The 15,155-nt window shown below is 33.8% G+C and overlaps 1 protein-coding gene across 1 annotated transcript; it reads right to left on the bottom strand.

The window, feature by feature from the left end:
- Window positions 1–5,499: 5,499 nt before the first annotated feature.
- Window positions 5,500–9,441, bottom strand: LOC148619296 (uncharacterized). Its single transcript, XM_088579017.1, has 3 exons — window positions 9,333–9,441; window positions 7,037–7,174; window positions 5,500–6,524 (listed from the first exon to the last, which is right to left on the bottom strand). Exons 1-3 carry the CDS (start codon window positions 9,391–9,393, stop codon window positions 6,301–6,303), a joined length of 423 nt encoding a protein of 140 aa, XP_088435143.1. The 5' UTR covers window positions 9,394–9,441; the 3' UTR covers window positions 5,500–6,300.
- Between the last annotated feature and the right edge of the window lie 5,714 nt (window positions 9,442–15,155).

Genomic DNA, 15,155 nt, shown 5'->3' on the forward strand with positions numbered 1-15,155 from the left:
GAAGTCAGCCTCATATCTTGACCTACACTTAGAAATCGATGGTAAAGGAAAACTATTGACCAAACTTTACGACAAACGTGATGACTTTTCATTCAGAATTGTCAACTTTCCTTTCATTTGTGGCAACATCCCAATAATCAAGGGAACGAAGGTTATAGGTTAATCAAAAGAATGTAATCCAGGGACAAAGACCAGACTTGGAAAAACACGTCCACCACACTGGACAAATATGTTGTCGATTAAAAATTCCAGCATTTTGTAAACATCTTCCTCTGTATATTTGGAAGATGATTTGGAAATATTTCTTACTAAGTACGAGGAAATTCTACCAAGAACTATATATTTGTATCTAGGTGTACCATCTTTTTGGAAAAACAACTATGTATAATGTTTTTAAGTCGGGATTTTAACTGAGTATGGGGAATAGAAGTATACAGTGTTGAAAAATCATAGGTTTTAATGCTATTATGTTCAGGTAATAGTCTTGAACTGATTGTCTCCAAAGGATCTTTCGAATTTTTCAGGATCCACATTGAATTAATACCACTACGGGAGTAACAAGTGTTGTGGTTGGACTGCAGACCCTCTTTGACAGTTAAGAATATAGAAGTTTAAAGTTTTGAAAGAGGTTTAGTGGTACATTTTGCAGATCCAGCTATGAAACGTTGTTTGTATGGATTCTTGTGGAGTTCAGGAATCCAGTACATAGACGGTAAATCACAATCATCGTCCTTGGTAGAGAGACCAAAAGAGGATAGCACAGATTTATAGTTTTCCACAATCTCTTCTTTAGAGAGTGTGGTAGCAGTATAGGTCTTATCACTGCTAATATTTTCTACGTCTACCTCTGATAATAAACATTGGATGTAAAACGTTTTGCAGACAAAAACAATGTTGTTTTGGGCTTTGTCTGCTGGTACGACAACATATTTGTCATGTATAGTAGACAATGTTTTTGCTATATCGGGGTCTTTGAAAACTGATGTAGCCTTGGCACTCATTGACCTACTGAAAACTCTCATTCGTTTCAAAATGAAAGTCTTAAAGGCCTTTAACCACTCTGACAAAGAATCAAAGTCTTCATGTTCTCGTTTTATCCATTTTCTTGCATAGTCTTCGACGGCATCCATAAGAACTTTAAAGTTATAATTCCAATTTATGGAGCTGGTTCACGGTACTTGGGACCTTTAGAAAGGATATTACGCAGAGATTTGTTTTCGTTGATGGTTAAATCTCCCGTAACCAGAAGGATCATATTTGAATGGAGAGTTGGGTGGTTTAGCCTTGAAGTCCTCAATCTCCAGGTTCTGCAATAGCCTTTTATAATTGAAAATTTTAGATGCCATGGGTGAAATATAGGAATATGAAATAATTGGTATGGATTTGTCTTTGAAATATGGGGGAATTTTGTTGGTAACGTTTTTGTGATTTAGGATTTTAGCCAAATGAATTACATCTATACCTTTGTTGACAAACGGTAGTGAAAGAAATGATCGTAAAAGTAGGTATCTGGTTGTGGCAATGCCTGAGTATTACTGATTCCTGTCTGTGCAAAGTTGATCCATTCATTTTCACTCAAGCTGTTGTCCGAAAATAAGGAAAATGCTTGTTTCAGGCCCTTATTCGTTAAAAATCGAGTCTTAGCCCCAAAATAAATCTCAATACACAATATAAAGTGATCCATTCATTTTCACTCAAGCTGTTGTCCGAAAATAAGGAAAATGCTTGTTTCAGGCCCTTATTTGTTAAAAATCGAGTCTTAACCCCAAAATAAATCTCAATACACAATATAAAGTGATCCATTCAGTCAAACTTTTGTCTGGACACCAAGAAAACTGATGTTACTGGCCCCCTTCATAAAACGTCCAAATCAATCAATTACAGTCTGGCTATTGTGGGATAGAACAACATCAAATACATTCCCATGCTTTTCCGGATATATATGTATATAAATTGATCGTCTAAATAAAAGTCGCCTATCACTTTTACGGGGTGATGGATCGTTAAAAACGATGCGGAACTTGACAATAAAATTTAATAAACGTCTAAACATTTTAAACATCACCAAATGATGGTAAAATTTACATTGAATATTTCGGATAACCGATATCCTTCTTCAGCATAAAACTAAAAAAAGTTAAAGATCAATACATATAGATTCCGAAGTTGATTCACGCACACTATGAGTGATTGTACCTTTATCAAAGGCACACACAAGCAAAGGATAAGGAATCTGAATGAAAACGAGAAAGGGTGTGTTTAATCAAAAATTAGAAATGAATTAACTGTGGAAAACAATTGAGAAAAGTCAAAATGTAGTACGGCGTATTGATGTATAGCATGTACCAGTCTTAGACCATACCTAAAAATGAATTATTTTTTTTCTCGTTTATTCAATCTGGAGAGGTTGTTTGTAATTTTTCATCCAAAAGCTTTCCCGAGACACTCTTACATTTTGACCAGTTGTTATTGTGTTCTATGATCGTAACAAGAATGTTGTGGAGATTCTCCTGGGTGTGTCCGGCAGACCTAAGATGGCGACTTAGAGGGAGGTCTGGTTTACATTTGTAGTCACTACGATGACCATTCATACGCCTGTTGAAAGGTTGTTCTGTTTCGTCAACGTACTGCATACCACATCGGCACTGGAGAAGGTATATTGTGTTTTCGGTTTTGCAAGTCACGTTGCAAAATTGGTAATTCCTTTCCACTGCACTAGCTTTTAAACGTTTGGATGTGCAGTATCTGGGTACAGGTCTTACATCTTTTATCTCCACAGGGTTGACACCGGCCCGTTGGGATTTTTTCAGACCTTACTATGCTTTCATTATCTTCCCTGTAAAACTATGACACGCTGAACAAATCAGTTTTCATGGTGCAGATAGATACACCGTAACGATCAATGAGTCCATGATGACGACCATAAAATTTCTGTATTGATGGCTTCAATCTTGTAACAACATAACCCTGTTCCAGAAGCCTCATTGTAAAAAGTCGGCATAAGATGAAAGGAAAGTTGACAATACGAATTGAAAAGTCATTGCGCTTGTCGTATAGTTTGTGCCTTGATGAAGATATGGTTTGAATTTGTAACAGTTCTTAAAAAGTAGTTGACATCTTTTCTGGAGTCATTAAACAATTCATTTCATGTTGCTGTCATTTTTTCATTATGACTTTTTATACGCTCGTCTAAGACGAGACGTATTGTGGTATACCGTTGTCCGTCTGTCCGTCGTCAACACTTCGGACGATAACTCAAAATCCCTTTCACCAACTTTCATAAAACTTTGGAGAATTGTTCATATCTATTGACGTAAGCTCCCTTCCGATTTTTATAAATTTCAGATTTTTCGTTTCCGTGAATTTTTAAACTTAAAAAAAGGCGGAAACGGCCAAGGAAATTTATTCGTTGAAAAATTGTTGAAAACGGACCATTTGCTATGATGTTCGACTAATAAAATATAGAAGGTACTTGGTAACCTTGTCAGAAAAGTGTGTTTTTAACAAGATAGAAATGTGTGGGTGAAAAATCAAGACAACAAACTTATAGCGTTGATAGTTCCAAATTTTTTGTGCATTTTTTATTTACTTTATTGGAGGGGGGAGATATTTTGCAGGGCTCACATTATTTCTAGTTGATCATATAAATTCATTAAAAGCCCAAGGACAATTTAAAAGGGCGACGGGCGTATCATGCTCTTTAATCGCAGCTCTTTATTTTAACATATTTTAATGCAGCGATACCAGGAGTTAACTCCCTCTGTATCTAATGTTTTTAGATAAAGACAACGGTTCTTCTGATAACCTAGTTTAATCCAATACCTCATCATAAGAGTTATCACACTAAAATAGCGGAAAGCTACAGATCTCAGCCATTAGGACAACATTAATACTCCGTCAACTTACACCAAGAGTATGGTTACTAGCTTTTATACGAAGTTTTTCTGTCTTACTATTATTACAAAGTTAATAAAACGTTATAGGAGATTTCAGTTTATACTTATTGAAACAGTTCCATATTTCTTAACCATATAATAATACATATTTAACAGTATGGTCAAATATATGTAAAAATGTATGTACCTCCGGCCTATCATCTACAAAGAGTTTGAAACTTAAAATATGCTTCAAGACCATTGTTGATATGGCAAAGGAAAACGCCCCTGATGTAAAAAAATAAAATAATTACTCCTAGATAACAATAAGTTCAAGCATTTTCTGTTTGATAATCATTTATGAAAAATTGTGAGGCCAATTTTCTGCCATCAGAATTGAATGCTAAACACGTCTTTTTAGGGTTAATAATGCTTCACAAATTTTTGTCTGATCTACATCATTTTAAATCGCTTATATTGTTAGCGACTTCTTGCACTTGTAATTTCAGTACTTTATATTCGCATATGATTTGCATAATTATATATTTATACTCCACGTAATGCTGCATATCTGTACCGTGTTTACCGCCATAGTTCAAGCTTCATACGAGATAAAAATGTACCTCACGTGTGATCTAAGTGTGCTTCTTGCTCATATGAGAACGGGAAGTTTACATGAAATGATTGATTAGCATTGAACATTACCCAGTTTCCGATTCTGGCACAGGGCTCGTTACAAGACTATATAGGTCATATACATTAGCACGGCCCCGATATCTATAATTTTTCATAGCAGTTGTTTAATCTGGTTCACTGATCAATATCATAAGCGACCCAACGATCGATATAACGCACCTCTTTTTGAAGTATATCATACACATGTCAGTTTTTTTTTTTTTTTTTTGCTTGTATCAGAACGGGAAGTTTACATTAAAAGATTAAATGATCGGTAAGCATTGAATTTATGTAACATAACCCAGTTTCAGATTCAAATACAGGGGCTCATCACATTTGACTATTTATAGGTCATATATATTATCAGGACCCCAATAGACATTGCCAGTTGTTTAATCTCGTTCCAGGGAATTGAAAACTTTCGTCATCACGGTCACGAAAGAATACACAATCATACCAAGGAAACCAAGATTTTGGCTGAAGTCACCCGATTTTAGAGCATATTGCATTTTGCCATTTTGGATGTTGAAAGCCAAAATCAGTAACAGAGAATACAAGACGAGTAATGACTTTGAAGACTTCACTCCTTGATTGTCCTTGTGGTGTAAGCTTTTGATATTTGGGTAAAGATGTTTCACACCAGGGTTGGTAACATTTGACCTTGAACTTCAAGAGGTCAGATGTCAGACAGTTATGTGTACATTCATCTGAGTGTTTTATGTAAACAAAGAAACCTGAACACTACGTGGTGCACTGCTATGCTGTCATATGTAACTCAACCCAAACCTGTCTATCATGGTGTGAACCATTATTATGAAATTTTATCAAGATCAACCACTTTATCTTAAAAGTGATAACAAAGTGTCAAAGACTAATAACCATTCTACCACAAGAATTTTCTGGTTCTCTATATACAACATCTCTTGCTTCTATAATTAATGATAGAAGATTCAATTCAAAATTTATTAAGAATTTATTTTGATACCAAAGGGGTATGAATAAAATTACTTGTAATTAAGCAGTAAAATTTAAAAATCAAATTTACCATAACATCTAACATTTAAGTCTTTATAAAACAAACTGAATTTAAAACAAAATGAAAGATTCAGAAATGTGATCCCTATTAGAACGGAAGTTCCAAAATCAATGCAAACTCTTAAGATTATGCCCCAAAATATAAGCCAAATAATATTCCAAAAAGGTAAAATCCCAGATGATAAGAAATGATTAGTTGTAAAATGCAGCTACAATTCCAGTTATATTTTTTTCTGTTTGATGTTTCATATGTTTCGCACTGGTTCCTTATATTATAATAACTGGAGTCATTTCTGAATTAAACAACTTGAAAAATGAGGAATGATGACATGCATGTAAAAATATAAAAACAAAACAAAATAGGAAACAATCTGACAAACAATAACTTGTCATTTTATGTTTCTTCTTAATATTCTGATGTTAATTTGTTTTGCACTGGTTCCTTGTTAATGACAGCTATTATTTGAAAGATTGTTTTTAACAAAAAGTCTGTTTTGGTAGCTTACTTCTGACCACACCAGACTAGCTCTCACACCTGCACCAACTTTCAATTATTAAAATTGGATTTCTCCAAAATTACACAATCAACTCTCTCGACCAGCTCATTAAGCACATGAAGTGCTCTCCCAGTCTAGCTCTCGGAGGGAGTGTTGTTGCATAATATCAACAGTCAATGAAGTACCCGTGGTTTACTAAATTTTTGAACATCCATTCATCACAACTTCTTAAAAGCTGTAAACACAGCAACAAAGAGTGGTACAACAAGAGTCATCAGACTGATCTGTGTGTTGACTGCACTGTTACATCCTGGCTCTCCACACTGACAGTATTTCACCTTGACCTTGTATGTTCCGGTTCTTTCCTTGCAATCATCACTTGCTTCACCAGAGACAGCACATTCTCTGATAACACGAGTGTTCCAATCCTTATCATAATAAACTAAAACAAAAATACTAGAAATGAGACACTCGTGAAAACAATGTCATATGACAAATATGTAAACAAACATTATATTTCTGTAAATCATGGTAAACTAATCCTTCAACCATTACCTATTCTAGGTCCTGTTCCCAAATTAGAGCTTGGAAAATTTAACAGGAGTGTCATTAAATAAAGATTTGTAACAAATAAGTAATTAAGGGCAATTCATCACTAGGGGTCACTTCAAATAGCTTTATTCATAAACAATGCAACCCCTGGATCTTGGTAAAAAAGAGTTGGAACACTTAAATATTAAAGACTTATTTTTGCAAAATAGTCAACCACTTAAAAAACTAGTTGGTAAAAAAAATGTTGATAGCTTGAGATTGACTATACTAGAGTACTGCAAGCTTTAAAAGCATGAAATGCTGATCTCCCAAAAATATTGATAAAACACATCTCTCTATAACTATTCTCGAGTTCAAATGAAGTAATAATTAATAAAGACGTAATAGTGTTAAGAAACAAACCTTGCTGTACAATCTTTCTACACATGGTGCTATTAGTAGGACAGTCTTTCAGAAACATAGGATCTTTCGCAAACTCATCACTACATGCTTGTTGTGAAAATGAGTTACACTGATAGCACTGTATCTTTTGAGAAATTGCTGAAAATAATAAAACAAAAAACACCAATAAGCGTGTATTTAAATACTTTTAAACATAACCATTAATAAAATAAAAATATAATATGCATACGAGTATGAATATTGAATGCACAATTAATCATGACAAAATCTTACCAATGGGGAATAAGAACACTATATTTTTATTTTTTATGCTTGCTCACTATTTATTAGTTTGAACCAGGAATTTATATAGAGTTGCAATTATCATAGTTTTCTCATTAACTTGGTTTGAAACTATAAAACAACAATGGCTATTTGAGTGTATGAACATGTGATTTTCTAGTTACTTATTTTTTTTTTTATTTAAAACTACTGTAATGTAGGGACTTCATGTTACACATTTCGTTGCCATGTGTAGTGTGGGTACACCAAGAAGAAATAAAATTCATCCTCTATGTCCCCACTGTGTCACAAGATTTACATAAATGTTCCCTTCTTTTAAAATTACGGTACATTTAATAAGCTAACAGCATTCTGTTCAAATTGATCATCAGTTCTTTGACTTATTTTATTGATGAATAGGAGATTATTTAAGTTTAGTTTAAAATGGCTATATCCAATTTTTAATATTTGATAGCAATACACTGTTTTCTTTAGTACCAGTGAATTAAGCAAAAGCTAAGAAATCTGGAGAGTTTAACATATGATTAAGAAATTTAATAATCTTCAGTTGTATCTGTAGGTGTAGGGGCTTTCTGTAAGCATCGGCCAAGCAAGCAATATTTGGTGCTTTACTATAGACATTAAACACTATAAATTTCTTCTACAAATTTTACATGTAAATATTCATGAGGATCTGAATCATTGGGACATTTTCCAAGAGCTCCTCAAACCAAACTTCCATATAAAATGATTGGTGTTACTAGGGTGTCAAATAGTTTTTCTAGCAAATTGCAAGGGCGGTCTAACGATACATGTATAATATAGATCATATGACCGTGCACACATACATATTTTTATATTTCTAGTCCGATTTTGTAATGGTCTATTTGTTTTGGTCCAAATCATTCTGTCACCTGAATATTCATCAGACTAAGAAAATTCCTTTTACATCTAAAACCATAATTAGCCCAAGGGAAACACTACCATGCAAAGATAACCAACAGACAGTTTTTACATGTACTTAGTCAATACAAAGGACAACAAAAGACTGTCAGTAATTATGTAAGGTTACATAATCTTACATTACCTTATGACATTAAAGGCTATTGTAAAATCATAAAGAAATCAATTACAAACATTATTTATTGTCTATTGACACTACCCCAGGTTAGTAAATGAGAATATGCAATTAAGTGTTAATCCCTGTAAGAATCAGGCAGTTGGTGAAACAAGGTATGAAAAAATCCACCATTTTGGAAGTTTAATTTGATTGTCGCACCACCAGAATGAAAGGAATAGTCAAGTTTTCCATATCATTTTGGTAAATTGAGTAATTTCATTGAAATGCACTGAAAGTGATCATTTAAATGGCAAATGTCTGTTTAAAACCTCCTTTTTCTAACAAAAGTAACAATCTATTGAAAAATTTCTGAAAATATCAAGATATTAAAAAATGGTCTTTTCAAATAAAACATTCTTGAGTGAAATTACATCGTGTAATCATTGGGGTTTAGACATGGAAGTTTTTGCCTGAACATTTTTTATGAAGTAATTTACAAAATTGTTCCAAAATTAGTGTTACAAAGGATATTGTTTTCTTCCAATTTACAGTTACAAGTTAGCATATTCACAAGTTGCTGAACATAAATTATGCTATCTTTACTTAGATAGAAATTATTGTTTATGAGATTTAGGAAGATATTGTTAATTAACAGAAGTTCCTTAATCATAAATGCTTGGATTCCACTTATACTAAATATTTAAGTCGAGAGTTCGGGCTCAACATGTCATCAATATTCGCATATTTTAAAACACAACGGCCACTATAAAAATCGTTCTTTAACTGATGACATTTGAAAATTAAGGTGACTTTCAACCATGCCATTAAAGGCAATAAATACATGTAAAATTGACCTCTACACAGGTGCAAGGGGAACTCAAGGACGCTTTGCCTCTGCAAGAACACAACGTACCATTTTAAGGACAAATACGCTACAAATCATTAACTTTAACCTTATAACATACTACTGCTTACCGTTATCAACAAAAAGCGCAATACTAATTAAGGAAACCACTGTAAACTGCAGGTACTTCATTGTCGTTGCTTCCCGTGTCCTCTCTTGACGGATGTTAATGACAAGAAGAACGCTTTCCAGGCATGCGCAAGCATTGACTACGTCATGGGGCACTAAAGGGGACAAACGTTGCGAAATGCTACAAGAAAATTTCGAAAGGTATACTTGGGATATCGACAGAGACAAAAAAAAAAAAAGAAATAATACAGTTACTCAATAAACTAACAACCGGTGGGTAACTAACTAAACAAACACAAGTCCCGTTACTAATCAAATAAAAGCGTCCAGAGTCAAGTGGGGGGACTATTATTAACCTGAATTTCATGTTTTGGGGAATAAAAAAAACTTTTACTCATAGAAGAATAAACCTGATTCTTGTGGATTGACTTCTATAGTTAATTTCATATTTTTTTTAATAGTTTGTAAAATGACAACCGGGGCCGGGGGGTTAACTCCATTTGCTAAAAACTGGTTATATCTAGAGAAATGTGCCGACAGAGACCTATTTGGTATATGGTGCTGATTATGGTGGTCATACCGACCAGAATCTGTTCATGACCCTGAAATTTGGGAACCATACCCTGTCAGTAACATTCATTGTTCAAAGGTGTTTATAAAAAAAATGTAATACTAAGTTGAGACTTGGCAGTCATATAAGCCGTAGAATGTGATAGTTTTTTTTCTTTTTTTTTTTCTTGTTTTTTTTTATTTGTCATTTGAAGAAATAACAGTATATTTCGTAAACATAGCACTGAGGATGAGATGTATTTTGTATTGATATGTCGTAAGTACAAAGGCTTCCGTTCCTATTGCATAAAACTTATTACTGAATTTTTTTTCACGACTGTGACACCTTCTGCTTCAGCCATAGGCACCCGTTTCAGACAGAGCCTTGTGGTAGTACTTAAGGGCAAGACTCTGTCTGAAACGGGTGAAATGGCTTTACCCTTGAAAAGTTTATAAATACTACTTGTAATTGTGTGTCAAATTGTAATATAATTATGTAACTTATAGTTAAAATATCCCTTTGGCAAATGAAGAATATGAACAGTGCTCGACGATTAACCATCATTCGAATTAAGCAATTTGAAAACAAAATTCGAAATAACTTGTAAATTTAAATACACTTTTATGCTGATCAGAATTGACTACACTGTCGGGTCTCGCACGGACGGCCCAATTTGGTGGGCTTTAAATAATTTTGCTATTTATTTAAATTGTATTTAAAAAGAAAAAGAAGAATAAGTTCAAAAAGGTAATATACTAGTAAATTATGAATAGCTCAAATGTAAGAAATTAAATAGTAAATAGTGAAAATGAAATTTGAAAATGGACCATGTAAAGGAGTAAAATGCCAAGTTGGATGGAGAAGAGTCGAGGACCACCAGTCGGACCCAGACGGTAGAATCCCGGATTTTACCGTGCTAGCACACGATGTTAGTACGCAGTTTTACTAACGCCAGACGAGACCGGCTATCGGCGCGGTAGATATATTTCATAAGCATATGTGTACATGATTAACAAAAGTAAAAAAATAATAATAATAAATAATAATAGTAAAAAATAAATAAATAAAATGAGAGACTATGTGTATAAATATATTGCATTGTGGAACCCAATATCAGGTGATTAATTTTATTTTAATTCAATTATGTATTATTTTGTTTTTTATTGAAAAATGGAAGATGATATTATTTAAGATAAATGGTACTGTATGAGTATGTTGGTTATGGTTTTATTACGTTAGATATTGACCTAACATATTTATAAGTGTGTCGCACGACCACCTGAAACTGCTCGGCTGAAACCAGTGCAACTACACTTAATATATAGGGTGTGGATTCTCCAACTTGAAATGAAAAATACACACACATATATATATATATATATATATATATATATTTCATTCATATATATATAATGGTCTGAAAAATTCCCAACGATGTTAGAACTGTCAAATTTGCGAAGCAAATTTTTGGTCGTTCCCTCCGCGGGACTCAAACTCGTACCGCTGTGACATCTATGGCAACACCGCCTGCACTAAGTCCAGCGCCCTAGACCACTTGGCCAGCTAGGCTATATAAGAATATAGCTTTCGCTAGCCGGGTCATTCCTCCTCGTAGGATTAATCTAGGGCTGTAACTTAGTACATGATGTATGGTAGTACAGGACAGTTCATCTAGGTGTTATTATGTAGGATAGAGGATCAAATTAATGATGCATGTCACAACAAATCAATATTATACAACGTCTCAGAATGTGACGACTATATTCTCTACACTGCTCCATCGGATCAAATTGATACAGGGAAGATAACGTAAACTTATAGAAGGGTCTGAAAAATTCCCAACGATGTTAGAACTGTCAAATTTGCGAAGCAAATTTTTGGTCGTTCCCAAACGCTTCTCAAATTTGACAGCCATATATATATGGCTTTTAAGTTATTTAAGGACAATTACCGTAATTTAAACAAAAGTATGCTATATTTTACTATAATAACCAATAAATGAAATAAATTGCGCTAATGCTGACCAGACTTGTTGCTGAACTAATTTTGGTGGGTTAAGAAGGTTTAGTTCCGAAAGAGTGTGGAGACCCATTTTGTGGATTTTTTCTTTAAGTTCCAAACGTGCTTGATGGTGTTCTAATCAGTTTATAAGGACGTGCTTAATGTCCTCTGAAACTCCACATTTTTGGCATAAAGGCGATATATTTTAACATATTTTCCTATTTGACCTGGTAGCATGGTTGTGCCTAGTCTGAGTCCGGTAATTGTTTTTGCGTGATACCTTTTACCACTGTAAAATGCTGGTTTTACATTAACATTAGGTTTTAGCTGTTTATGCCAAATGTGATTCGAATTTTCCCAGCTTGTCTGCCATTTTTGTTCAAAGATTTTGGAAATAATAGCAATAAATTCTTTTGCACTGAACCCAATTTTGACACCAATAGTAGGGTTTGATAGAGATTGTTTTGCCAATCTGTTGCTAATTTCATTACCCGGAATACCGACATGTGCCGGAATCCATTCTATAGTTACACTTATATATTTCTATATTTTTTCATCTGTAATTTGCATAACAGCTGATTTAATCAAATGCGGATTGTCTTTTTTGTCCACCTGTTTTTTAATAAACTCGTATGTGTTAGCCGTACCAATTATCCAGGGAGCATGTTTTGGTTGTTTGTTTTGAACGATATTTATAGTGTCTAAATCATTCTCTGACAGAAATTGACGTACTCTGAGACCATATGAGCAGTCATTTTTCCACTTATGTGAATATCTTTTAGTATATTCCGAGCATTGTTCGGTTAACTTACTTGCTGGATTTGAAAAATTTTGTTTACATCTAGCATAATATTTAAGACTCAGTTGATCTCTTCTGAGCTGTAAAGGGAGTTCACCTGCTTCTGCTAGAACTTTTTCTAAAGGTGTTGATTTGATTGCCCCTAGAACAATTTTAAGTCCCCTAGATTGAATGCGGTCTAGTTTTTCTTTAACATTTGGAAGGGCAGAATTAAATGCTTGACACCCGTAGTCTAAAATTGATCTTAATAGAGACCGGTAAACAATAGTAAGGACTCTGTTCCCATGCCAAAATTATTTTCTTTAACATATGTCAGTAAGTTCAAAATTGTTTTGATCTTTCTTCTAAATATTGCACATGCTTATTCCATGTAAGACGTTTGTCAAAAATGAGACCTAAAAATTTGACGTGTTTGAAATGAGATTGGTTTATTGTCTAAAAATAAGCTGACAGGGTTCTGTTTTTATCGCTAAAAATAATTCCCTCTGTTTTGCTTTGGGATATTTTAAAGCCCAATTTTTTACCACTTACTAATGCTGTTAAGGGTTAGCTGCATTTTTCCAGTAAGAGCTTTTAAGATCATAACCCCTTACCCACACGACACTGTCGTCTGAAAATTGTGATAAAGTGACGTTTTGAGATTGGGAAACCGTATTCTTATTATTCTTTAAGTCCTAATATATAGCTGGCCGAGTGGTCTAGGGCGCTGGACCTTGTGCAGGCGGTGTTGTCATAGATGTCACAGGCGTACGAATTCGAGTCCCGCGGAGGGAACGACCAAAAATTTGCAACGCAAATTTGACAGTTCTAACATCGTTGGGAATTTTTCAGACCTGTATATATATGTTTAACATCACCAGAAGATGGTAAACTTTAAATTGAATATCCTTCTACAGCATAAAACTCATAAAATTATATGAAAATAAAACTCACAAATATTCACGAGCATAAAACTCACAAAGTTCAAGAACAGATTCAGAAGCTGAATCGTGTACGCTGTGGGTGATTGTACCTTTATCATATATATATAAAACTGTAAAAAGAAACGAAAATTATTTTGTCAAAATATCAATTTGATTTCGTCTTTTAATATGTTACACCTGATGTGGTCGCTTAGACCATGGACCAGAATAACTTCCTTTATCAAAGAGATTTTTGAAGACCTATATAGGATTCATTATTGATATATTTGAAACACGTTTCTGCCTGCTTGCCAAAATATAAGTGCTAACTCGGTTTTTAATTAAATAATGAAGGCCGTGAGCAGTGAAGTACCAAATATCCACAAAACCGAGTTTTCAATTACCAAAAATGTTAGTTTTCAAGCTTTGGAATTAGTGTATGGTTTATAGTTTTTATTAAAAACATATTGCCCAAAAATATTTAAAAAAAAACCCTCCCCCGAATTTGGAGATAATCTCGTAACATCGAGTATAGACCGGAAACCTCATTGAGGATTTTTGTTGCAAACAGGCATAGCTTTAAAGCCTGGTATTAATGGATCATAATTCTGCTTGTTTTCCAATTGTAACTGCAGTGTTGTTGAACTTTTAGAACTTTTAGATTGAATGAATAGTGACCCCTCTCCATTTCAGACAATATTTAAAGGTATTTAACCATTAATTTGTATGTTGACCATGAAAAAGACTATAAACTTATTTCAGAGGTACAATGGTACATATGAATAATCATTCAAAGAAGCTTGTGGTTTTTTGCAAGGAAAAATGCGCTAAAGGTACATATAATACAATACAGGTATATGATCTTACACATTTCCATTCAAATGGAGATTTGTTTTACTGAGCTAACTGGTTATATCGACTCAGCTAAGTGGTTATATCCACTTAACTAAGTGGTTATATTGACTTTGGTAACTAGTTATATCGACTTAGCTAAGTGGATAAAACCAATTAGTAATTTGATATAACCAGTTAGCTAAGTTGGTATAACCAGTTAGTTCATTAAAAAATCTCTACCTGACACTAATCGGCTTCCGTACATAACTGTATAGCAACCAGCAAAAAGAGTAACAAGAGGCTACCAGAAGCGTGAAACGCTCACCTGGCTGAATTTTGCATTTCAAGGGCAATAAATTTAACAAGAAGTTGTCCAACAATTTTAACTCGAGAAGACTTTGGTAGGACTTATCATAAGGATCATTTCACTTATTGGAATTTTCTTTCTATCTATCATAGTTTTCAAGATTTTGGCTCTGTAAAAACTGTAAAAAAAACGTCATTTTTTCTCTTTCAAGGACTCTTACAAGGACTCGTCTGACAACTTTTTTCCCTGGAGACTTTTGTAGGCCTTATAATAAGGATCAATTTAAGCAATTAAAAGAAGTTGGCTAAACCTAACCGTTTTGGAGATATATGTGATAACTACTGTCTGACCCCTATGTTCTATTTTTAGTAACAGCTGTCATGTTTTTCGACGAACCAAATATCCCCACATCAATTCTATGCAGGATACCTC

The sequence above is a fragment of the Perna viridis genome, chromosome 4 (genome assembly GCF_037379345.1).
Source record: "Perna viridis isolate PV_CMFRI_1.1 ecotype Kerala chromosome 4, ASM3737934v1, whole genome shotgun sequence".
Lineage (NCBI taxonomy): Eukaryota > Metazoa > Mollusca > Bivalvia > Mytilida > Mytilidae > Perna > Perna viridis.